The sequence below is a fragment of the Sinohyriopsis cumingii genome, chromosome 6 (assembly GCF_028554795.1).
Source record: "Sinohyriopsis cumingii isolate HCF-2022 chromosome 6, ASM2855479v2, whole genome shotgun sequence".
In the NCBI taxonomy this organism is placed as follows: domain Eukaryota; kingdom Metazoa; phylum Mollusca; class Bivalvia; order Unionida; family Unionidae; genus Sinohyriopsis; species Sinohyriopsis cumingii.
The window spans coordinates 45,937,812-45,965,051 of NC_142966.1; the positions used below are offsets into that span (position 1 = coordinate 45,937,812).

General features: G+C 34.8%; 1 protein-coding gene, 1 long non-coding RNA gene and 1 other non-coding gene across 4 annotated transcripts in view; 1 reads left to right on the top strand and 2 right to left on the bottom strand.

Annotated features, from left to right (window-relative positions):
• The first annotated feature begins 2,026 nt into the window (after positions 1–2,026).
• On the top strand, positions 2,027–20,564 carry LOC149796850 (uncharacterized). Its single transcript, XM_089961491.1, has 8 exons — positions 2,027–2,229; positions 7,779–7,903; positions 9,089–9,270; positions 9,670–9,914; positions 11,953–12,111; positions 14,000–14,281; positions 15,528–15,596; positions 15,937–20,564. The coding sequence occupies exons 2-8, from the start codon at positions 7,790–7,792 to the stop codon at positions 16,266–16,268; spliced, it is 1,383 nt and encodes a 460-aa protein (XP_089817617.1). The 5' UTR covers positions 2,027–2,229; positions 7,779–7,789; the 3' UTR covers positions 16,269–20,564.
• Trnap-cgg (transfer RNA proline (anticodon CGG)) lies at positions 7,547–7,623 on the bottom strand. The gene has a single exon. It is a non-coding gene; the product is annotated as a tRNA-Pro (tRNA).
• Positions 9,854–27,240, bottom strand: part of LOC149796852 (uncharacterized) — a 29,153-nt gene continuing 11,766 nt past the window's right edge. The window contains exons 2-3 of one of the 2 annotated variants that reach the window (XR_016421741.1): positions 14,006–14,256; positions 9,854–12,084 (exon numbers count right to left, since the gene is read on the bottom strand). This is a non-coding gene — a long non-coding RNA (uncharacterized LOC149796852). Of the gene's footprint in view, positions 14,257–27,240 lie in introns of both variants that reach the window. The other variant, XR_016421740.1, reaches the window with a different exon arrangement.

Sequence of the window (27,240 nt, forward strand, 5' to 3'; positions counted from 1 at the left end):
GTTGCTACAGCTTTAATTATAGATCAAACGTGTATAGAATATTTAGATGTCAGTGTATGAGTTGACTTAATGATTTAATTATCATTATGCAGATGATAGATCTGTGAGAGTGTGTGATTTCTCCCGTGTTCGAACAAGGCGGCACCATTGTACGTCCCTTCGAATCCACAGGAAGATTTCCAGGTGGGATTGGACATTACCCGAAGATTAGAGAGGAGAAGACGTGAAGAGCACGTAGAGATAGGTAGTTGTGCGAGGAAGAAGGGCTGGAAGCATGGAAGCGATGGTACCGGAGGTACCGACAATGACAGCCGGGAAACGGAACAAGGGTACCGGAAGTACCGAAAGAAATAAGGCGGAAGTTACAGATGAATAACATAGAATGGACGCGGGAAGTAAGCTCTCTTACCTTTAATTTCGCAGGATGAAAAAATTGGCAATATGTATAGGTTTATTGTGATTGGAAACAATTGCATTGAAAAATTGTGGAATACCTTGATATACTTTTTTAATTTGTCATACTTTTCACCTTATTTATTTTATATTTTAACACCTAGGCCGTCGGCTTTGCTGACTGGGTTGCTCGGAGCTATTTAATCTTTAAATTATCCGTCCTTTTCTGGGGTTAGTAGTAATTCCGTAGGAGACACGTGACAGTAGCAACTCGTACCACCAAAGCCCTGGGAATTTGTCGATACTTGTAGTGATTAAAAACTTGGCGGTGTGTTTGTTTATGTCTTGAATTCACATATCAATCTTCCTTTCTTACAAATATTGAACTAGAATCGTCAGTGGGGGGGGGGGGGGCAAGTGGGGGAAGAAGGGGGAGTTGAGGGCGGACCCCGGGTGACAGCCAGAAAGGGGTGTGTGTGCCATCGGAAGAGTTAAAATACCAACGCAAGATTTCTGACCAAATTAAAATTTCACCAAAGTAAAAGTTATTTCCAATTTATTTATGACAGCATTGTACTGTTTAAAAATCTACTTGCAAAAATAATATATTTTTCTGTGGATTTATATTTTAAATTTATTTGTGGGGGGTGCCTAAGGAAGGGTCCGCCCCAGATACCAGATATTAACTATCATTATCGAAGTGTATTTATTTTCGCTTTATAATGAGAGGGTATGATTTTGAAAGTCTGACACTACGAACCGCTTTTTCACCCATTCTTGATGTACCTTTATTTAAAACAATTTCAATGAAAATGATATGCGAAGGGTATTCGTAAAGCCATAACAGAAAGCTTTAAACCCACTCCTTCATCCCATATACTGCAATTGATTATATTAATGCGTAATCCTCTCTCTCTCTCTCTCACAGACACACACACATACACACACACACACACACACACACACACACACATAGTTTGGAGTCATTCCTAAGAACGCCCATGTGTATATTTATTAATGTTACATGATTATTCTTCTGAGTAAAATTAGGCGCGAAAGCATATATATCATTGATTGGAATTGTATATTAATAACCCATCAACAATTAAGTCCCTTGCTACAATATATATATATATATATATATATATATATATATATATATATATATATATATATATATATATATATATATATATATATATATATATGTTACACAATACAGAAAGTAAAACCCTGCAGCAGAGGGAAGCGATTATCCTAGCAGAATATTTAACCCATGTTCAGGAAAGTCAGGACCCTTTTGAAACTTTGGAAACCACCAACAATTGACCTGATTCGGCCGTGCATGTTCAATCACGTTTTTTAATCTAGGTTTGTAGGTCGTCACTTACACAAAATAAAGGGTGTGGTATACATGGTACCGATTATATGAGAAAAGTGGTTTAAATTTAATTTCTATATACATGCCTTACAATAGTACAGGAGTATTAATAATAATAATAATAATAATAATAATAATATATGTACTAATGCGTATACTATAAACACACACACACGTTGTAAACATAACCCGTTTCAGCCCCGTGTAACTCCGCCCCAAATACGTCATAAATGTCAAAGCTAGTTGGGCTTACTCAAAGATTTTCGTTGTTGTTGTAGCCAAATGTAAACTGTCGTAAACACGTTCGATTGCTAGGTGCATGGTTTTCAGTAAAGAATTATCCCAGCTGGGATGTTGCAGTGTGTCAGGGACTGGCTTGTCACACTGACACAGAGACGATCTGTTAAAAATTGAAAAAGATTTTACTTTGAGATATTTCTGAAGAAAGGCTCCAAGTAAGTACTGTTTACGTTCAATCATATCGTGTGTGCTAATGTTGATAATTACACTATGGTATTTTGCAACATCATCAAGATCAAAATTTGAAGAATTGCAAATTTGTTTTCTTTCGTTCTTTCTTTCCTTAAAATTTGATTGATGGGAGTGAATAAACCAACATTATATCTTAGTTGCATCTTAAGTTTTATTACACTGCATGATTCTCGCCAAAATGGTGGACGATTTTAATGTTATATATGTTAACAATAATAAAAATAACTATTCCATTATGCTATGTCCAAGAATTTTCGTTGAAAAATCAAAATTCTTGAGAAAAATTTGCAATCTTCTGCTACTAGTTTGTGGAGATGTGGGACTTATATAAACAGACATACATACCTGGCACAATAGTAATCTGTAACAGTCATACAAGCATAAAACAATCACTTTGGTCAAATGTCATGTTTTTCTTCATGATTTGTTGGTTTCAACGCTGCTTTTAACACATTACTGATTATATCACGCAAATGAAATGGGATCTAAGTGTCGTTCCCAATGACACACCGAGGCATCCGACAGGGGTTGGTCTGGATGTGTATCGAACCCGCGATGCTTGGATTATGAGCCAGATTCTACTTCAGTATATATGCATTATCTTGTCAACTAGAAAGGAAACTATGACAATTCCAGCAAAATGTCTTCAATTCAGAAAAGGTTGGGTTCTTAGCATTAATAAAAAAGGGGAATATTTTAACACCTACATTAAGAATGTGTTTCAGTAACCCATTGAGCTGTTCAACAATGCAAATGAGATTAAAATTAAAAAATGAACATCCTTCCTTTTAAAATAAGTCCTACACTACTTTATTTTCACATATTTCAAACTCAGTGAAAGGGCTAATTTGATTAATGTAAGAATGATTGTTTTTTGTATTTAATTTTATATATACAAAAAGGAAAAAAATATTGTTTCTTTTTTAAATAGCTAACGATCCAAGCAATTCCAAACCATTTGAAAATGTTTGGGTTGGTGTGCATTTTCCTTACATCAATATCTATCCAAAACAATAGGTCCTTATATAGGAATATATGGGAAATGTACCCTGTCATTAATTGTTCATAAAGTAACAACTGAAACAGTAAATATAATTCATTAAATTTTCACACGTTGAAGATTATAGATTATTCTTCTCAGTTGCACAAAGAAATGTACATGACGTCAAACAATGTACAGAAGTCTCAATTACGTCATTTGACATCCAGTCACTCACAGAGTTCATGGCCCAATTTAGTAATAGCTCCATACTGGTAACAAATGGCTGTCATATTGTGATGATGACGTCATAACGAGCTGTGCAGTAAGGGTTAATTTTACGATTTCTTTAACCATTGTATTAAACAAAATGAATAGATCAAGAGAGTGCAAGAGTCACTTCTGATATCATTATATGTTACTTGATCTCGTATGTGACATGTTTTGACATGAGTCACTTCTGATATCATTATATGTTACTTGATCTCGTATGTGACATGTTTTGACATGAGTCACTTCTGATATCATTATATGTTACTTGATCTCGTATGTGACATGTTTTGACATGAGTCACTTCTGATATCATTATATGTTACTTGATCTCGTATGTGACATGTTTTGACAAGAGTCACTTCTGATATCATTATATGTTACTTGATCTCGTATGTGACATGTTTTGACATCGTGTCTCATGGGCTAATAATCGTAATGATCCATAAAATTGGCATAATCATGGGCATAATCATGGGCATAATCATAGGCATAATCATAGGCATAATCATGGGCATAATCATAGGCATAATCATAGGCATAATCATCGGATGGATATTTCTTCAAATAAATAATAATAATAATAATAATAATAATAATAATAATAAACTATCTTTAACGAGGATAGCACATTTGGTCATGGCTGACCCATCTGCCATGTGGTCCTCAGTTTTTGTAATAAAAAATAAAAATAGAAGATCATACACATAACCATGTATCGTCGCACACTCATTCGTACATATCTGACATTAATGACTATGTGTGACTATACTGGGAAACATACAAATATATATCAGTTATGGATATGATTTAAAGTTTTCTAGTCAGAGCTTTTAATATGTCATTCCAGCTGGTCTAGAAGGAATTTATTTAATGATATTTTAAAAAGAAGCAAGGGAAGTTGAATTACGTATCCTCATTGGTAAGGAATTCCATACAGTAGGTGCTGATACAGAAAATGAGCTTTTGTAATGATTGGTTTTCGACCAAGGAATCTGGAGATCGTTGTTAGTCGTCGATCTGAAATTACGCTCAGTATTCGATGATCTAAAGACTTGTATGTCATGATTCCTTTAAAATAAAGAATACGTTTTTGTATAGGTAGCCATTTCAGACGTGAAAATGAATTAATTAATAACTTAGCACGCTATTTTTCGTGCATGTCTACGGACCGTTACAGTTATTATGAGCTCACTCTCATCATCGTGTGTCCTTTCTTTCTTAGTTAGGTTGCTCGGTTAACTACGTAACACAATTTGTACTGCTAGTCCTGACGTTGAAATATTGTCCTCACGTGACTGGAAATTCCCATAATTTCCATTACGATGCTGTACTACTCTTGTTGAGATTTATATGATGCAATACATGCATTCGAGAAAAATCTTGTAAATATGTTGTTGTTCACTAAAGTTTATATCACCTGCGATAATAAAACAACAATAGATTTTGTGTTCACCATGTCGGTTCGTGCGTCAATTAAAAGACAACTGTGGGGCGGAGCTATAAATATATATATGACAAGCATTGGCGAGGTGCAAACTAAGGGTATTTACCTTGAAAGGTAAAATGCTTGGAAAAGAAAAACATTCAAGTGGAGTCTTTTACAGTTTTGCATGTATACATTTGCATATGCAAGTGGCATATGATGCAATTTCCTTCAAACAAAGCGTTAAATGTATTTGAAATTATGTAGCGTGTTTAGTATTTCATTTCTGACTACAAATATTAATTAAGTATATATATGAAGAACTGCAACCAGATAGTCAGTGGCGTACTAAGAGTTAAAGGCGCACGGGGCGACGATGAAATCCCAAAAGGGTTTAGGTGCCACAAGACCGCTGGCGCCCGGGACAACCACCCCGTCCACCTCCCACCCCCACTACCTTACCGTTAGTACGCTACTGCGGACAGCTTAGGTGATTTATACTCCATATTTAAAATCGATAGTGAATTTTTAGGTCTTTTATACACCTTAACTCAGCAATATTTACGAGTATTACACCAAATCTAATGCAGGTTGTTCATCCTTCCATTTTACTTTTACCCATTTCTAAACTTTACTCCATATTCTTGGATTAGAGAGCTTGGGAGATCGATGTTTTCTTGTAGCTGGACCAGAATAACGGTATATACGTTTTAGTGCCATTTGGAATAACGGTATATACGTTTTAGTGCCATTTGGAATAACGGTATATACGTTTTAGTGCAATTTGTTGTTAATCATATACACGTTTTAGTGTATGATCTCATCGGAGGAAATACTGATAAAACTTATTTAGCATGTATAATGCAAACGTCTGCCACCACCTACCCCCAACCCACCCAATCATCAAGACTTGAGTATATTTGTATCCATCACTAAACGAGGGATGCAGTTTCTTTTTTTTTTCTTTTTTTCTTCAAATAAAACGACCTAAAGTTACACATCTGTAAATGTAGAATATGAAAACAACTTTTAATATAATCGTCATGTATGCAATCATCAAAACTCACCAAAACGAAAGTGTATCCATTCTATCCAAATTTTGAGATTATAATTCAATCATGCATAGACACTTTACATTATTTGCAACCCATAATCTACAAAAATTATCTCGAAAAATCAGCACTTTAGTCTATTTTAACCCGGGCATGGCACAAAATAATCCGGAAAGGTCACACAAACATAAAACGAATCAACTTTATCAAGGGTAGTGTTTCTCTCGGTATTTCACAGCGGTGCTCAAATTGACTATACAAATAGGTCATACGTCACGTGGTTATCTTCTACATGATATATGCTCATTGGCTTGAATCAAACTATTGATCAGAGGTATAACTTCAAGTAGCAAAATACTACTTTTAATTTGTTCACTAGTTACGGCTAATGTGACAGGGGTTACGGCTAATGTCACAGAGGTTCTAAGTTTTCGGCATGATTCAAGTCCTCTGATATTATCGCCCTTGAATTCAGTCAAACTTGTCGCTCTTCATACAACTTTATTTAGTGTCTTATAGACAAGTAATGGCCTCTGCGATACAGTGGAGAATGAGGTACATCGCTTGACGTCGCATTTATTTGTTTTAGAAAGTACTAGGACAAAGTGATTGTGATAAGCAAATGTGGAAGTGCGACTGTTGTGAGGTCTGAGTCTAGTTACAAAAATGCATTTTAAAATTATAAAATAAGATATGGACACACGAGTATGGTGTAAATTAATCTTATTTAATAATCCTTCTTCGACACATTCCTACTTAAATGTCAAGCTAAAAAAGCATACAGCCCTCCAGATATCCTCTTAAGTAAGGATATTCATCCTTTAAGTCACCCCTATGTATATCGTGTGTGTGTGTGTGTGTTTGTGTGTGTGTGTGTGTGTGTGTGTGTGAGAGAGAGAGAGGAGAGAGGACTGGCCTTCTTGTCGTTGGTGTCTATATCTGCAGATTTAAAGTTACTTTTTCTTCATCTATATTAGTGAGTCAATGACAGAAAGGTAGGGCTTTTCTTAGGTGTATTCGTTGTATGGGTACTAACTGTCGACCTATATATATATATGAATTAATTAGGTCCGTTCGTTCACATTGTTCGCTTTTATACGTGTTTTTATGTATTTTGATTCGTACAATTTTTGAAGAACAACTCCATGCATAATATTATTTATTAGCCCATCGAAAAAGTTGCTAATCAAATCAAGTTTATATATGATTCGCAATGTTAGAATTTTAATTAGACTTTGATTTCTCTCACTGGGATGCATCAAAGTTTACATCAATATACTCCAATTTATTGTGTGTGTTTGTGTGTGTGTGTGTGTGTGTGATTTAATTTTTTTATGTAGCTTTAACAATTTTTCAGTCATATCGCTACGATGTGTGCAGTGTGACAGTTTATAGTGATGTCTAGCACTGGGGCATCGTGCCGCAGACATGTATCATGATGTCCCACCCAGTCACATTATCCTGACACCAGGCCGACCAGTCCTAACACTAACCTCTTAATGCTGAGCGCCAAGCGAGGCAGCTGTTAGTACCATTTTTGTAAGTCTTTGTTATGACTCGGCCGGGGTTCGAACCCGCGACTTTCCGCATCCGAGGCGGACGCTCTAACCACTAAGCCACCGGAGCGGTCCGTTTATTTTGAGGTTATATATTTCAGTTTGCGAATGCATGCAATGCATGTAAGGTATATTTATATTGGCGATGAAGTAAAAGTAGCAAAACATTTTTCTAAATATATTCTGTTCACGTCATACAAACTTTCAAATACGACTTTTTTAATTACAGAAGACCTGGATATGAGTTGGAAAGTACCGTGCAATGCCACAGAAGGTCGATTTTACAACGGAGGCAAAGTTTGTTCGAAGTGTGACATATGTCCGGGAGGACAAGGTCGGGACATGTCAAAAAGGGTAAGTGCTATATTTATAGCTAAATACACCAACTCAACACGTTTTCTTTTCTCTGAACAACGAAAGACAAAGTTCATTATCGAATACTTTCTTGCCTCTACTTTCGATATTTGCAATATATTCCACAATAATGCAGAACATATCTTCATTGTCAAATGTATTATTAAATTACATGAATATTTATTTCCAGGGCACTTACAATCCTGTAAACTTGTATGTTGTTGTCTTCATAATTTTTGGTATAATTTTATTTTACCTATCATGAAATTAAATTGATCAATATGACACGTATTGAGAGGAAAGGCAAAATAATTATGTGTTGGATCATTTTCTTCAGGTCTTTACGGTTGTGGAGACAGTGAAAAAATACAAAGTAAGATAGCATTAATGAATAAATATTTGTATAAAGAATAATAAATAAATTTTTATAACGGGGAAAATTTCATATGACAGCAGTCTTGCTTAACATTCTTACGGATTAGTCAGCCAAATGCTTTAGAAATATACAGCAGTCAGCGGACCGCTCCGGTGGCCTAGTGGTTATTACATCTGCCCCGGATGCGGGAGGTCGTGGGTTCGAGGCCTGGTGTCACGATAATGTGAATGTGGAGGACATCATGTAACATGTCTGCGGCATGATGCCCCAGTGCTAGACATCACTTTAAACTGCCACACTGCAGACATCGTAGCGATAGGACTGCAAACTTGCTAAAGCTACGTTAAAAATCTAAATCACACACACACACACACACACACACACACACACACACACGCACAGAGAGAGAGAGAGAGAGAGAGAGAGAGAGAGAGAGCAGTCAGACATACTTAAATCGCTTGCTCAATATAAAACAAAGGAAGAAGATACACATTCCAAAACTGTTTCTAAAAATTCCCTTTATCGCGTCTTTGATAGATATCACTTCTGGGTTGATCGCGCTATGATCATTTTCCTGATACAGACAAAATTATTAAGTAAGTTCATACAGAAATTTGTCGTCGAAAATGGGAAAGGTAACTTTAGCATAAGCAAAAATTGTATTATTATCATACAATTGATACGATATCGCAGTTGTCTTTTAAATTTGAATTCTTCGTGCGCATTGACTAGTAGAACATACAAATGACCAATATCGCAAGTAAAACTTCAAAATGTGCAACTGAAAACATAGATCGCAATTTTGACAGGTCCTCAATACCTCAGAAACGTATGGAGATTTAGAATGTATTAAGTGTGAAGTGTGTCCTCCCAAAACGTACAACAATGGCGGTAAAGAAGGCTGTAAGAAATGTCTTGACGACTGCGCTGTCCGCAATCGCCACGACTGCCCTGAGAAAGCGACACACCTATGCGGAGGATGTTTAGATGGGTAGGTCTTCTTTTTCCATTTTTTGGTAAATAAAGACCAGAATTATAAATGTTGTGGACATCATTTTTTTCTGATTATATTTGCCGAGTACAATCAACAGTTATCAAATCACAAAATGTAACGACTGTACTCTTTCTCCAAAAGCTAGGTAAAAGCTAACATTCCGTTATCGAAATGCCATGTCTAACCCTAACCCTCATGGTAAGTTGTACTAAAATCAAACGGTAAATTCATCTGAATAACGTTCGATCGGTAATAATTAGGTTTAGTGCATGAATGATGATACAGTTGGACACCTTAATGAAAATGAATACAGGCTGATCAAAGTTTAAAGAGACTGTATTAAAAGCCGGTAATGTATCAACTGTAATTATTGCAAATTGTATTTTTTGTATATAGGTACTATGAGGATTACCAGACAGATGATAATCCCAGAACGTGCATTCCGTGTACCGAAAAAGAAAAATCCATCATTCCGGCATGTGCTAACTTAACTACCACTGCGCCATTAACTGTTGACACAACTCCTCTGAGCTCCAAAGCCACGAAATATATATACACAGAAAAAAAAACAACAACAAAGTATAACCACGTCTTTATACAAAACATTCCAGTTCAAAATAAAGCTGTCGAATCAAACAATGGTATGTGCAATGACAGTTTAATCATTACAATCAATAAAACATGAATTAGTCAACAGAACATATGCTTTTATCAGTGTCCATCAGAATTACCATAAGTAGATGTCAAGTTTAATCAGGTAGATTATGAAGACATTCTCTGTGCTTTACTGTGGAAATGCTTGTTGGTGTATTTCAGTTCTGGTTGGCTTGATTTCATTGCATTTTCATTACTCGAAAACAATATAGCACAAAAATACCAACTTGTGCGCTCCACCGATACCTAAGAAAATAACACACACATCAACGTCTATCCTAGATATCAGTGAATTCCATGCAGAAGTTGGCATTTAAAAGCTATTTATCAGAGAGAGAGAGAGAGAGAGAGAGAGAGAATGAGAGAGAGAGAGAGAGAGAGAGATGCAGTCAACTCAGTCAGACACGCGTTTTCCTATTGACACACGGCATATTCCGTTAATTACAAGGATGTACATGAAACATATAATGCTTCACCATTACACAACATAGATATAGAACTAAGTTACTATACACTGCACGTACCTATTGAATCACCAATCAAATTAAGTCTTCAATATTTCTGATAGTGAAAAACTTCATTCCGTATATAGCTTAATTATCCCTAACACTAAATGCAAGATTTTATCTTATTGCCAACCAAAATAAGTTGACCTAAAATTCAAAGCTCATAAAGAACATAAACTTTTATCGGCGAATGAAATCTTCATTAAGTTGGACAAATCCATTTAACTCAGATTGACCTCCTAATATGACTTAACTGTGTGATACCTGCTTTAAGGTATATTTCTAATGGGACCTTTTTAGCGGAGTTTATCTTTGATGTAATTTTATTGACAGTCTTTTATGTTAGCATGTTGCAAAAAATATTTTTAATACGTTTTTCTTTAAATTACTCTAAAAGGTTTTTGGGAGAATTTGTTGTTTGCAATAATCAGAGTATAAATGAATGTGCATGATCTGAGTATATAGTATTTGCTACGAAGAAAATAATATTAAATAAATCTCCTGTTTAAAGTTGAATAATTGTTTATACTTCCAACCACTAATAACCTGTTTCGCTTTCACATGTTCCAGTATGATAACCCTATCTACTCCATGGAGGATCGAACAGGTATTTTAGTGCTTTATCCTTGCGACATATATTGGATTTTATGAGTTGCCTCCTTTGGTATGTAATGCCACCTAACTAATAGCGTGTAACACCGGTGCATGATACATCGGCAGAAAATGGTGGAGGCAATTTACTGAAAAAGGATAGATTGTAAGTTTAACATGGCAAGCATGACTACGTACCGGAGGAAAGTCATTACAGGTGTATTTTAGTGAAAGGTATTTGCATAAACACGGACCGGCACTGGAAAATTGCCTTTTTATCAGTACATTCCATTTGTGTGCCCCCCTTGTCTCGATCATGTGGGAGCATTGTTCAAATTTAAACAACATCATTTCGATTGGATGCAGTGGCACGCCACCGAATCCAATGAAATTCACAGACCCGAAACACAGAAATATATGTTCGATCCGCCAAGGTGTAGATATGGTTATCATATTGGAAGCTTGGCTACCGAAGATGCAGAAAGCCCTGCAATGTGAAAGTAAAGAAAAATAACTGTCTCAGTTTTGTTCACATTATTTTAACGCTCCTTAAAACAGTAGTCTGATAGAAATGTTGTCACGTTGGTGATTGATAAAGTTTTAAGACAAATTGTGCCATGTTACTGATCGATAAAATTCTTTGATATAAATCTTTAGCGCACTGATAAGTTCAGTTTTCTCTCTGAACCTGTATTTGTTCGTAGGCATTGTATGGCGCAAGTATAATTTGCGAGCATCCGAATTCCTTTGTTAAATTTACTTTATATCTCTAATTCATATAAGAAAAACAAAAACTTGAAGTCCCATGATGTGTCGGTTATAGACAAGTTTAATGGTAATTTAAGATAAATTAATATGACACTTAACACTTGCTCCAAGCTTTCAGACTCACTATTCTTACAAGTATAAACACTTTTTTTTCCTGCAGAAAACTCGCCTACCGGGCATGGTTATTGGTACCCGTCATTACTTGCACTGGGTACAATCACTGCTGCAGTAGTTGTATTCTTGGCGATATGGGTGATCTGTAGATACGTTAAAAAGAGAAGACAAAGGCAACCTGAAACAAATCAAAGAAACAGAACAGGTATGGCTGACTGTGCTTCGGTAAAACAAGTAATTAAATGTTATCAAAAGAACAGATGCAAACAACCACACTACATAAAGCGTCATACACTTGTAAAACCTTTATGTAAGGCATATTATTTATTCTTTAACTTTTTGTACAATATGCCTCGTGGATGAAAATATGATACGTTTATTTCCTAGAATGACCCAAAATTTTAAAGACGACGTTTACTTTCACATAGAAAACTCTGACTTACTGTAAAGAGAACTAGAAACGTTTGTGGAATGACGCACAAACCAACATATGATGTATGTAATCACAAATCAAGAATGATGAATCCGTGGGAGCGACTATCTAGATATCGCGTACCTATTCCTCTTTACATATTTTGTGATAAATTTTACGCGTTAACAAAGAAAACAAAATCAGTGAAAGATTATGATGGAAAAAATCTGAGGTGGTGTCTGAACGAAGTACTTGCATAACAGTTATGTATGTGAAACGAGATTACATATTCAGCGAAGATTAGCAGCTGAAACGAATAAAAGCGCCTTGGGTTCTCTTGCTGTGTAATGTTCAGTTTGACTCCAGATATTTCCTTTCGACTCACCTATTTTGACTGCAAGAACAAACTTAAAGACCTGATAATGTTTCCTACCTTAAATATTTTCAGCATGTTTTACGTTTTCTAATTTCATGGTGTTTTTTTATAATCGTATCATTATATATGAATTTTATGTTTTAGGTTTTGTCTAATGTTGTAAAGCACTTAGACCTTCTAAGGATTAGGCGCTATACAAAGTCCTCATTATTATTATTATTATTATTATTATTATGAAAAGGTCATATTTGTTTCTTATGTAATTTTCATGCCTTCTCTCTGTCTCTCTGTCTCTCTCTCTCTCTCTCTCTCTCTCTCCACATACATACATACATACATAAAATTGCTTCAAGTGCCTGTTCTTTGGGAATGATAAAACTATTTTTAGACGCCTTATGACAGGCTGGATTTTAGTTGATCATCAAAATTAGTTGTAATTTATTTAAATCATATAAAAGGAAACAATTCACAAGAATTATAAACAATTAATTACGAGAATTCTGTTTTACATATGGCAACAAACTATGCCATATTTTTCCTCTATTAGCAGCCTCCAGGCCCTGGGTCATGCCACGAATGTGTACTGATAGGTACCATTCGAACCATGTCTGCTATTTACAAAACAAGGTATCACCGAAAGTTGTGAATGAATCATGCTATATATCTTTCACAACTTCTCAGTCTATCCTACTGCCAACCAGTCACAGAAATAACTGAAGTGGTTCGAAAAGGTTGCAGTTCCCGCAAACAAAATGCATAATTTGTTCTGTAAATTACTGCTTCAACATAATTTAAAGCGCACTTTTGATTAGCTGAAATAGTCGACGTTGTCTTATTGCTTTTCCACGTTACACATGTACAGCTACACTATGTGACGTCAGAAATGATGGCATGACGTAAAATGACGTAAAATGATCAGAACATAAACTATTTTAAGTTATTTGTCATTGTCACAAACATAATCTTACATTTGAAATCATTACAAATACATTTTATGAGACCCTTACAATATTCTTCATCTTGAGCTCGGAAAGGCGCAATCGAAACAAATTATTCGTAAATTTAACTTGAAATGATCACTCATGAAACGTGTTCTGTATATCAAATATTAATTCACTTTAAACATGATCTTTGAAAATGCTTAATATGACGACAGGATATTTATTCATTACTTTTTAATGTGATACATTTCCTTGTCATGACCTACAAGTGTTTGTGTCAAATGTTATATCTCTTCACCGTCTTTTATTCTTGTACAGAAAGAATTAACATGTTTGTGTATTATATTATTTCATCTCGTTTTAGAAATACCAGGTGATGGCCCACTCCTAGTAAGCACTTCCGGAAATTCAGTTAATAGCCCACTCTTAGTAGCCGCTTCAGGAAATTATATTGATAGTCCAGTCCTTGCAGGCTTTTCCACAGATTCATTTCATAACCAGCTTCGGACAGGACCTTCAGGAAATTCAGTTGATAGCTCACTCCTGGCAGGCACTTCTGGAGTTTCAGATGGTTTTCCACTCCAAGATGGCGAGTCGACAAAATCAGTTGATAGCCTAGTCCTGGAAGGCAGTAATAGAAATATAGGTACTAGTCTTTTACACAGAAGGTATAACTTCATATATGTAGCGATGTGCTGTGCTGCTGAAATCTTTGAAGTGAAATTGTTCATTCGGACTATTAAATTTATCCTTTGTGGGATTAACAAATCGTTTTTTGGATGATATTTTATTCAACCGATTTAACATGGATATGTCCTATTTAGTTGTATTATTGTAGTTAAGTTTTAGCTTGTTTCTTACATGCCTTAATTGATTTTCTCCTAAAACCGTGAGCATTACCAGCGAATAAAAGCCGCGCGCGTTCAATTTTTCGACCAATCAGAGCTCGGACTGAGTGTTTATCTCACTGTGTGCATGTGAAAACAATACAATGGAGTAGTAATGAAAATGTGCGGTGAACGTTGACTGTAAAGGACAAATTGAAATATGATATTCTCTTTATTGAATATTACTGTATTAATTTGAAAAACCCAAAACACAAACACTTTTATATGATAAATATTTGCTTAAATTAACTGTAAAGATAGTTTGAGTATGACTTGCATATTTAGGGTGAAGTACAGTGAATAAACTCAGCTTCACTGATTAAAACCAAATCTTGCATTGCTCATTTGTTGTTGTTGTTGTTGTGGGGTTTAACGCCATTTTTCAGCACAAGATAGGCTATACGTGGCGGCCAGTATTAATGGTTAAGGAAGAACCAGGGAAAACCCCGAAAAGAACCACCTACCCACGAGAAGCTACCGGCAAGCTTTCTCACATATCCACATTGACCGAGCCCGAGACTCGAAACCACGCAGACAGAGGCGAGATGGCAGCGATACGTGAGAGCGCTTTGTTTAGACCACTCGGCCACTCGGGGCCCATATTGCTCTTTTCAGAAATCTTATTAGAGTGCTGTGTAAACTGAAGTGGTGTCTCTGCCGTTGATTTCACTGGTGGTACTATGTAATCATATAACTTTTATTTACAACTGTACTAAGTATTATTTTAATGGAGATATTGCTTAATAATTTATATTGAACAACCGTAGATATATACGTGATTCTTGAATTTGCTATAGTGTTTCAAAAGTGCACTCAGCTGATTTATATATGCAAATTGATAGTGACAATTTAACAAGTACTCAAAAGTGCTTAAAAAGTTCTCAAAAGCGCTTAAAAAGCGCTCCAAAGAATATGATCAGCCAGTTCTGATATTTAGCATGATGCATTGGAAGATTATATCATTTACAGCCAACATTTCAAAACTTCGTATGTTTTCTCTTTCAGCTGACGCAGATAAAATGGCCTATGATGATTTCACTTCAGACAATGATCTCGAGACAGATACCAATCCAGGTAATGTTCAAAGCTTGTAATACAATTCTTTAAAAATTACTTTCTTATTGTTGGTAAGTCCAGGCAGGCAGATATTTGAGATATTGTATTCAAGCTGAAAGTAAGTACCTTATGCACCCTCTACAATACTTGGCTTTGAATTACCAATGAATGGTGATACATAAAATAATTACTTGTTCCTATATGCACTGGTGTGACATACCGTTGTCTGCTTGCAAGGGATGTGAATTTTAGGAAAGAAGGAAAAAGAACATCCATATGCAACAAGAACTATCTCCAGACTAATTGCTCCCACTGAAATTACCTCATTTTTGATAGGATAAAATTGTTTCCTTTTCAGTTCCAAAAAGAATGGATCGGAACAGATGGAATGATCGACAAGAACTGCTCAAGTCGAAGATATCTATCCACCAGTTATGTGCCAAAAGATGGATAGGTTTAGATAGTGAATACCCTGTGCTTCCTATGCCAAACGAAGAGGTTGAGCTACTAAAAAAGGAAGCCCAAAGCAAGAACTGGACACCTCAAGAATTGAACTTCCAAATTCTCTCAAGATGGACACAGATCAAGGGAAATCAAGCCACGGTCCAATCCCTTTGTGACGCTCTTTTCTCAAAAGAACATTATGATATCATAGAGGACATTTTGAAAGAATCCATGAAAAGAAATTGAATTAAACTTACGACATAAAAGAGTGTGTGGGTGTGTGAGTATGTGTGTGTGTTTGACTGTGTGTGTGAAATTAAAGATTTGACGTAATATATTTTTATACTGAATCCCTTATTGATTTATTGAGAACAGCTCAATTTCACATTTTGAACAATCGGTCGTTATGTTTGCACAAACTAGGGTACACAAGATTGTATGAATTTAAATGGATCATTGATCTTTCAATAATTATTCTGTATCACCAAACATGTGCTGAAATTATGTCATACTCTCCTGAAATTATTATTGTAGCTAACACGCTTCCTTGTTAAAATTTTAGGTATAGACCATGCACATTGTGTTTCCTATTTATCGAGTGTCATACCATTCTAATCATCGTAATAGGCTTGATAGCACTGCACACCTGAGAACCAAATATGGATTTATCCAGGTTTTTGTGTACCCGGATTTTTTCCCCCAATAATAATTCCATGTGGATCAGGATTACAATATATAAATTAAAAATAATTGTATTGGTGCATAATGATGAAGCCTGGCTTAGATGATCATTATGATCAAGAAGACACATAAATAATATCTCATGTGCTCTTCGTCTCGACATTTTTAAATTCCAATGACTGCTTTGTCAGGAAAGAGACATATAAAGAGTATCTTATATGTCTCAATAGGTAGGCCATAGACGTGATTTTAGGTCTCTAGGAGTAGGCCACTGACTTATTTATATGTTTCTATAGGTCGTTCATAGTCATATTTATATGTCTCTATGGATAGGTCATATACGTATTTCCATATCTCCATGGGTAGGTCATAGACGTATGTCTCTGTCTCTGCAGGTAGGTCATAGACGTATTCATGTATCAATTGGTAAGTCATTAACCTATTTAAATGTCTCTATGTGTAGGTCATAGACGTGTTTCTATGTCTCTGCAAGTAGATTATGGAAGTGTTAATATGTCTCCATAGACGTATTGTAATGAATTTGGAGAATAATGCTCTCCATTTTAAAGATTTCTTAGATTTTGTGATTACTTGTTTGATTATGGGAAGTCGGTGATGGGGACATAGTCCTCAGCCCGAATAATTAGCCAACTACTAGGAGCAAACGTCACAGAGTGCAGTGTTGGTGAGATTTCATAGCGGCATGATTTAGTTTTAGTGAGTTCCGGTCAGTGCCGCATAAGTGTTCCTGGATCTCAGTAGTCCCTATTAAAATCTAATTCTTTAAAAATATAGTGTGTGCAGTATTAATGATTGGGGACGGGTAAATTGCACAATAGTATAAACGAGAAGGGATTGTTCCTACGTCGGGAGGCGCCGTTTATTGTTGCTATGATCGTAAATATGGCGTAGAGTTACAGGCGAAATGAAGTTAAAATCATGATTTGACTGGCTTAAGGTAGTCAAGGAAAAATAGTTCGCGTGAAATACAGGCGCTGCGTTACGGAAATTTAACGAGGAGGAACTATGCAGGTGTGTGGTCCGTAGGCTAACTGTGAAGTTGTGAGATTTGTGGTCATGTAATAATTAGAGGAAAATTAATATTGTCTGGGCACATTGGAATTTCCAGTTTACAACAGAAGTTGTACAGACGTCCTTGGAAAACGGGGAAAAGCAAATTACTTCTAGCAGGATTTCACTTCAGGGTTGAAACCGTTCGGTAAAGAAACTCCTCTGGCGTATTACAGTATTTATATGCCATCATAGGTAGGTCATAGATTATTTATTCACAAATATTTAAAGCGTTTTATGGATCTCACTTTATTTATTATAGACATATCTAGAGTATCTAATGTGTCTCAGGAAATTATATTGTGTCTTCATATGTCTCATATGTATTTCGAGTTTGTAAAATGTCTAACTTGAAAGACGTGTATATAATATACATCACTCGTTTTGCTAATTAGCTTTTGTACTCTGTCTAATCAAGTGTCATATATGCTTGTGAGCTGTGCGAACAAAACTCGTGGCGAGAAGACTTTTGAAGGTAAATAATATGACTAGAAAATGAATTCACAGTTATTGTGTGCACTGGAGCCAAAATAGTATGTCGTTCAGAAAGAACTATGGTATTTGTACTAGTTCTGAAAGATGTCTACTGTTTGTGCTCCAAATTAGGGGTAATTCCTAACATAACATGCAATATTTAATTTCAGATATACTTGTAAGATTCGTCATTCTAAGCTTGAAATGCAATACTCAGTATCATACATACCTGTAAGTTTAGTAGTTCTAAGCTTGACATGCAATACTCAGTATCAGACATGTTTGTAAGATTCGTCATTCTACCCTTGACATGCAATACTCAGTATCAGACATGTTTGGTCACTAACACTGTAGTCAGAAAAATGTAGGTAATAGTGGAACAAGAAAATTATACCCTCTCCACTTTCTATTAAATTTTATATTTGAAGAGACCTATTACTTTTAGGAATTAGTTACCCAGTATGTTAGGAAACGTGTCCACGCAGCCTCGGACACTCACTGAGAATTGTATTGGGCTGTATGAATGAATTTAGTTTTGGCTGAATACATGATATATCCGTCATACAGCATGCTGGGAATGTCATAAGCCTGTACAAAATATTTTAGTTTTAGCTGAATACATGGTATATGTCATGCCATATGCTGGGATGTCATAAGGTTGTACAAAATATTTTAGTTTAAGCTGGGGACATAATATTTGTCATACAGCGTTCTGGAAATGTCATAAAGTTGTACAATTTTTGCTGAGGACATGATATGTCATATAATATGATGGGAGTGTCATAAGGCTCTACAAATGAATTTAGAGGTTTTGCTGAACACATGACATATTTGTCATGCAGCAAGTTAACCACCCCCACCTCCAACCCTTCATCAAAGTTGGAATCAACTTGCATTCAAAGATTGACGATACTTTTAATGTGATCAATGATATGAACTTGTAATTTGCTTATATTTGTTGCAGTCTGTTTAGTCTGTCATTAAGTGTTTTGAAATGGGGTTTTGGAGTTTTTGTTTTGTTTTGGGGTTTGTTTGTACAATTTTTGGATAAATATACTCACGAAGGTGATAATTTTGAATTATACACGCTTGTTGCTTCCTTGTGTATCATTCACCTTTGTGATTTTTCTTTTGAGTGATGGTAGTGTTACGTATATTTGATTTAATTTATATCTTTTTTAATTTAATTTTTGTAAGTTTTAAAATCTTTTATTTTTAATTTCATTACATGTCAAAATAAGTCAAAATAATGTAGTTCAGAAAATAGTTTAACATTGACTGTTCATTTTAAACACCTTATGTTGACCTACTTCCCGACCTTAATTTAGAAATCACTGAGACAAGTAAACAACTTTTTATTTTTATCTTTTTCTTAGAATGAAATGATTGATCTTTGTCAGGGTCATACAGGGGCTACGTCATTTTTTATATGCAAGGAGCCTCCATTTCGCAATTCTGGGCTTTCCGAAATTGTGCATTAGTTAGTTTTATTAGTGATGCTTTGGGAGAGATCTCTCAGCTGGGCGTTTTTCTTTACACTGGAAAGTTTATGTTGTGGCAGTTTGGAGTTATATGTTAATTTTTATTCAGATTATTTGGATTCTAAAAGATTAATTCATTTTCCTGGAAATATGTGATTGCTCATAAAGAATTATTGGACAAAGACATTAATTTAAATTTTATTCGGAATTCAAACACCGGAATATTGTTTTCTGTAGTTCACAAAGGACTGTACACATCAGCACTATATTTACTACATATACGTCATCGCCTTCCATTTGGGATTTTTCGTCCGGACTCGAACTTGAATTCATTAGAACATTTAATTACTAAGACTTCTAAAATTAAATTCGTGGATTATTCTTGGATTATTTTTGGATTTAATTCTTAAAACCGTAAGTTCTTATTTTTTCATTATTATAGTGTTTTTCCAGGGAAATAAATTATTTGTTAAATTTTTCAAAGCTTGTGGTTTTCACTTTTTCTTTTGCTACAGTTTATTAGAGACTAAACACGTAACATAAGAGTAGGAAATTGAAATAATGCTCGAATTTGTGTCATAACCTTTAAAGGTCTGCATATTTTTGTTCAGTTACACGAGAAAGCTTGGCTTTAGAAAAGAAGAAGAAATTTTGTATGTCCATATCTTGACCTACTCTGATGATCAATATCACAGATTTAAAAAAAAACAATTCGCAATAACAATATTTGAATGACCCTTGCAGTGAAATAACATTAAAAACATGGTACTATATAAAGGAGATTATGTTCTTTTCATTCGTCAAAATCATAGATAAAATATACAACAGTACATGCGAGATGGGTTTATATAGTTTATTTTGTATTGTTTTTGCTTTTCTTTCTTTGCTTGTTTATACTGTCTTTCTTTTCCGCTTCATTACTTTTTTTCGAAAAGGTTTATTCCAGTTTTTTAAAAAAAATGTACATATGTTCAAACTTTGTAATTTCCAGTATAATGACTGCAACAAGAAATATTATGCTCAACTGTATGTCCACTCGAAGTGTGCATGAAGATTTTCCATCGATTCTGGAACATGGATATTAGCCAGTTCATAATGTAATTTCAGGATGCATGGGTGGTTCTAGTGGTGGCGACATCAAACACGTCACAACACGTGCCGTGCAATGGTACAACTGTTACAGTTCAACGTCGCTTTTTCATTATCTTTTTTTTTTTTTGGGGGGGGGGGTCTGTTAGACTTTTTAAAAAAAAATCTCTATTGCTTTTCCACACCAAGCTTTTACAGTTTATTAATATAGATAGTACAGATGATGTTAGTTAGGCGTGTTGTGTTGATTACTTACAAAATAGTTTATATAAATATATATCAAAGAAAGCAAGTATTATATTAGTTAACAGTAACGGTAATAAATGCAACGTAAAATATTTTGGATGCAGCTGATTTTGTGGACAACAGAAGATTCAGAGTAAAAATAGTTTATGAATATTGACATGACATGTTTGTATACGTAATAGTGTATCAATATGGACGTGAGATATTTGTACATAAAATAGTTTATTAATATTGACGTGAGATGTTTGTATATGAAATAGTTTATTATATTGAAATGAGATGTTTGGACATAAAATAGTTTGTTACAATTGACAAGAATTGTTTGTACATAAAATAGTTTATGAATTTGGCTTGACAAGGAACAACAGTATATGAAATAGTTTAGGAATTATGGCAAGAGACGAACGTATATGAAATGGTTTAGGAATATTGACAAGTGACGATTGTATATGAAATAGTTTAGGAATATTGACAAGAGACGGTTGTATATGAAATAGTTTAGGAATTATGGCAAGAGACGATTGTATATTAAATAGTTTAGGAATTATGGCAAGAGCCGAACGTATATGAAATAGTTTAGGAATATTGACGAGTGACGATTGTATATGAAATAGTTTAGGAATATTGACAAGAGACGGTTGTGTATGAAATGGATTACGAATATTGGCAAGCGACGAACGTATATGAAATAATGTAGGAATTATGGCATGAGACGATTGTATATGAAATAGTTTAGGAATATTGAAGTATAATCGGGGATTATGACTAATCACTATCTGTGACCACGTATGGTCAATTTTTTGGAATATACAACCTATATCATAAAATGTCTTTACTGTGTAAATGGTATACTTGAAAAATAAATAATCCTCATTTTTCAGAAACATGATTGTGTTATGCTTTAGTTTATATATATATATATATATATATATATATATATATATATATATATATATATATATGTGTGTGTGTGTGTGTGTGTGTGTGTGTGAGCTGTATCATTTAAATACCACGAGATGTACAAAGTTTTCATTAAAAGGAAACGAGGTTTAAAAAATGAACAATACTGTAATGCCATTACACTTTTCCAGGTTTATGGTAATATTGATAATAAGAAAATTGACAACTGTACTTCCATGGGAAGACTTAAATAAATAACGACATAAGAAGAAAACAAGACAACATGATTTCATTTCCAAGTTCTGCTATTTTTTTTTATCTCTCTTATTATTTTACTTTCTACGACCAGCACGAGGTGTTATATACAGTCTTTCCAGAAACCTTTGTATTTCATGAACAAGCTAAAACCACATTACGATCCGACACGATGGATGTGAATTTGTTTAATATTTCCCATTTGAGGATAATAAGTTTGCCCAGATTATATATTGGTCTCTATCGTTTGCCCTTTCATTTAATTGCATATCATTTATGTTACTAATTCATTCATCGTTTACAAAAGTGAGAAAATAATTGTATTAATGTGACCTCTTTTCAGCTACCAGAACATTAGAAAATATATGGGCATGCGATCTTTACTGTCTATAGAGTCAAGTGAAAAACTTACTGACAGGAACTATTTTTGATGTAACTAACTGGACATATCAACAACACAAAAAATGGACTGGGAAGTGTGTTAAAATCATTCAAGATCAAATAAGTAATGAAAAAGATTTTGCTAATATATAAAAAAAACATTTTGTATATTTTTGGTACATTTTGACGCTATTGTGTGTAAACAGAATTAGTTCAATGTAAAAAAAAATGGTTAGGGTCTTTTTCACTGTTAAGAACATCAATTGTACATATTAAGTTACTAATTATTATTATACATTAATTTACTAATTATTATTTTATTTTAATTGATTTTCATTACGATCTGAAGTAGAGACATAACAGAAGGTTATTTGATACCTTCATAAAATTATGAAGAAAATTCTTGAAGGTAATATGTGATGTTGGATGTTTCCTATTGTTACTCATATACAACTCAGATGCAATTTTATGTGATTTTTTATTGGTGGTGGTGGTGGTGGGGTAAGATGCTATTTTAATATGTTGCCTCTATCCAAATATCATAAAGTCTCACTGTTAAAACACTGGTTATTCATACGTGCTTACAGACCTTCTTAAACGTACAAGTTACGTACACTTTGCTGATTGATACTTATGCAAAGGAAACTAAGATTAAGTTTGCACAGGGGTAACTTGCATGAACTTCACAAGCAGAACTAGTTACTTAGAAGTCTTTCTACATTTGTCACAAGAATTGTGTATAGCAATTTCTCTCTCACATTTCGTTCTGTCAAGAGGAAGTAGAAATTCGGCCCTGAAATCACGAAACTTTGTGACCACATAAATTAAGTTCAGATTAAAAACTCTAATATTTAAAAATCGTACTTTGAGCATGTCATTATAATTCAATGTTTTGGCATTCATTCAGAAGTACAAACAGTAAGTTAATTTTGAAGGGTTTGTGTTTTGTTGTTAGACTCGTCTTGTCTTTTGATCCACGAGAGCCCGGGGCAGGGGGCACATGACCCTCCCCACCCTCATTTCACTTCTAAACGTGTTTTGGCCAACATCCGTAAAACTTAATAGCTGACAAATACATGTTTGTCCCCCCTTCCCTCAGGGCCGTCTTAACAACATTGTAGGCTCTGGGCAAAGCAATGCACTGGGGCCCCCTACCGGCCCTACCCGCCCACAGGAATTCCGCTAGATGTCACTTTTTTAAATTGGGAAACGTGCTTCCCACTGCACTTTTAAAGCAAATTAAATTGCCAAAAGATCTTTCAATATTCATTAATATGGACAGTATGATGCCCCTGGAAGCGTGAGGCCCTAGACAACTGCCCAGTGTGCCCATGCCTTAAGACGGCACTGCTTCCCCTCAAATCTAATAATAAGTCTGATGGGCGCCTGTTTTGACCATTATTCTTCGTGTTCCATTTTAATAAGTACTACATCCAGCCACTCATGACTATGAACTTCGGGGGTTCTTCTTGTTCTCAGTATTATTCCATTTGGAAAGTACTCGGGTCTTGCCTCCAAAGATCGGTCAAACACCCTTGCAGTATTACTGTAACCACCATTGCAAATACATGTATCCTTGTCAAATTACTACAGAGTTCACTACTGGGACTTATCGACTGAGATGACCTGTTTTGGGCTAAAACACTCCCAGGTTTCTATTTTTAAGTGTGAACTGTTTTGAAAAGTTTCATTTAATGAGCACTCCATAAATGTATCATAACACTTTTGGCATTGTACTATTTCATGTAACATAATTTTGGCAGTCCTATTTCATGTAACATACTTTTGGCATTGTGCTATTTCATGTAACATACTTTTGGCATTGTAGTATTTCATGTAACATAATTCTGGCATTGTACTATTTCATGTAACATGCTTTTCACATGCGACTGAATTTTTCTTCATTTACGGGTGATTTATGCACTATGACTCCATCTAAGTACTTCCGAGATGGATTTTTGCACACAAACCTCAGTTGGTTCTTATTATTGTGGAACTTAAAACTTGAAGTTTCAGATAAATCATCGTAAAAACAAACACCACACTGCATTGTGTGTTGAATCAAACGACCTCCAGCTTCAGATTTTATCTGTATCGCTCAAGTCTCAATTCACTGGATTATCTTTGTTACAAGTAACTTTAAAATATATACGTGCTGTTCATGTATCGCAGGTGCTGCATACATTATATGTGATGTATGATTCGTGAATGAATATGGGCTCGTGTGTGCAGGCAAAGCGAAAGGTGCCGTTTACCCACGGAATTGAGTTCGAATCTCCGTATAGTACGAATTAAAAATTCTCTAACCTGTATGATAGTATTATTTGTATTAAAATATTAATTCTGCCTACTAGTATCAATATATATATATATATATATATATATATATATATATATATATATATATATATATATATATATATATATATATATATATATATATATATATATTGGTACATTTTTAAAACACTTGCTGCTTTTGGTTTTTTCTTTTACCTAGTTTATGACCATAGAGTCCTAACATGTTTTCTAAGGAATGCAATATCCTAAGTATTAAAACGCAATATCTTCCCATAATCGCAATATTTTTTAACATTTTACCGAAGTTTTCAGGGATCTTACTTTTCAAGTCACTATTTTGCTATATATGCCTGTAATAAACTGGCCAATTTATTCTTTTTAAACTAATACTTGTATTGCAGTGTCCGATTGTATTTTCGTACGATATTTGTGATGGACTGGTTTGTGTGTTATAAAGATTTTTAACGTAGCTTTTAAAAATTGTTCAGTCATATCACTATGATGTTTGCAGTGTGGCAGTTTATAGTGATGTCTAGCACTGGGGCATCATGCCGCAGACATGTAGCAATATGTCCCACCCAGTCACATTATTCTGACACCAGGCCGACCAGTCCTAATGCTGAGCGCCTAGCGAGGTAACTGTTAATACCATTTTTGTAAGTCTTTGGTATGACTCGGCCGGGGTTCGAACCCACGACCTCCCGCTTCCGAGGCGGACGCACTAACCTTGATGGACTGGAACAATTCATGCGGGCCCTTGCAGTGATTACATTTTATTTTCCAGCATGTATCATTTATATCAAATTTAAACCTGAAAATTAATACTCGTTAATACCACTCTAAATATTAGACTTAGAACTTTCACCCTGGAAAATTTCAAACATCGATTCGATATCTTAATGGTAAAATGACCTATTTCACTCAGTCATTGCATGTTAAATAGAGGTCGTTTATGACTGTCTTACAGCCTACTGTTATTTCCTACGAACAAATTAAAAGCACGGAAGACATAGGAGGAATGTTGTGACCTAAAATAACTACTTCGTCTCTACAGTGAGTGACAAAATTCAACAAAACGTATTCTCAAAGAAATCACTATATCCGGGTAAAATATTATGTACAGAGAAAACTTGAGAACCATGTGTCCTAATATATATACAGAAAACAAATATTTACAAAGATGAAGCGGGCAATATACTACTACTACTACGACTCCTTCTGCTACTACCACTACTACTACTACTACTACTACTACTACTACTAATAATAATAATAATGAAATAATAATAATAATGAAATAATAGTAATAATATTGATAATAATAATAAGAAGAAGAAGAAGAAGAAATTATTATGTGATAGAGGTCATGAAAAATGTGTAAGAAAATGTAAAGTGTCGAAGTTTGAATAGTATTGAACCTTAGTGTTGAATGCATTGAGCATTAAAATTAAAATTTGATCACATTTAAGCCAGAAAATTCTTTGTGAAGGGTCACTTCGTCATTTCTTCTTTTCTCCCCCCCCATGTCAGCGTTAAACTTGAACGGCCAACATCTACGGCTCATTGAGATTTGACCGGGGCATCGCAGCGCTGTCCTGAGAAAGTAAACATTTGAGCTACCAACCATAACCGCTTGATACGAACCTATGTCAAATTATCATTTTCGAAGGGAAGTTGATTTACAACGTAGCTCAGAGATTCTAGGCCATACAAATATGACGAAAGAAATGATTATCCTGTGAAAATTTAGGAGCCACTGCGTACGATTGGTAAGAGTAAATTAAGGCGTACACTTTGGAAGTAATGTGAGTTTAAGGTGACGATCTTGGTCAAAATTCTTTAGTCCGAAAGTCCTGAGAGAGGAGGAATTTGGCTCAGAGGAAGCCTAAAAAGAAAATGGATTTCCTACTTAAACAAGAAAAGAAAACCACGTGGCTGTCTTGTAAGAAAAAACAGGGTTTAGTCTAGGACACACAATTCCTGAAAGAGAACGGCATTAAGGTACGCAATTTTAATTTTTAACGTAATTTTCTATGTTTGTTTGTTTTATGCAAATGTGTTTGATATGACTAGGATCCATATTATGTGTTGTTTATTCTATTTCATGGAAATCTGTTGATGCTAGAGTTGTTATGCAACTTATCTCTTTAATTTTACAGTCACTAGTTCATTGATAGGATTGACGGATTGCATGCGATCCAAATTTTCATATGTGCAGAATTTCACAGGGTTATATGAAAAGATTTCCTTTGTCTACAGCAGCATCCCAGTACTGGTTGATATTTAAGATTATCTTTGCAGGTTTATTTATATCTACTTTATGGAAATATAGGTACCTG

What these genes read in the sequence shown, in the direction of transcription:
- LOC149796850 (XM_089961491.1), top strand. Translation starts at nt 7,790, where the DNA reads ATGAGTTGGAAAGTACCGTGCAATGCCACAGAAGGTCGATTTTACAAC. An exon ending in AGCTGTCGAATCAAACAATG is followed by an intron (nt 9,915 to 11,952) that starts GTATGTGCAATG and finishes TTTTTCCTGCAG; the next exon opens with AAAACTCGCCTACCGGGCAT. An exon ending in AGGCAGTAATAGAAATATAG is followed by an intron (nt 14,282 to 15,527) that starts GTACTAGTCTTT and finishes TTTCTCTTTCAG; the next exon opens with CTGACGCAGATAAAATGGCC.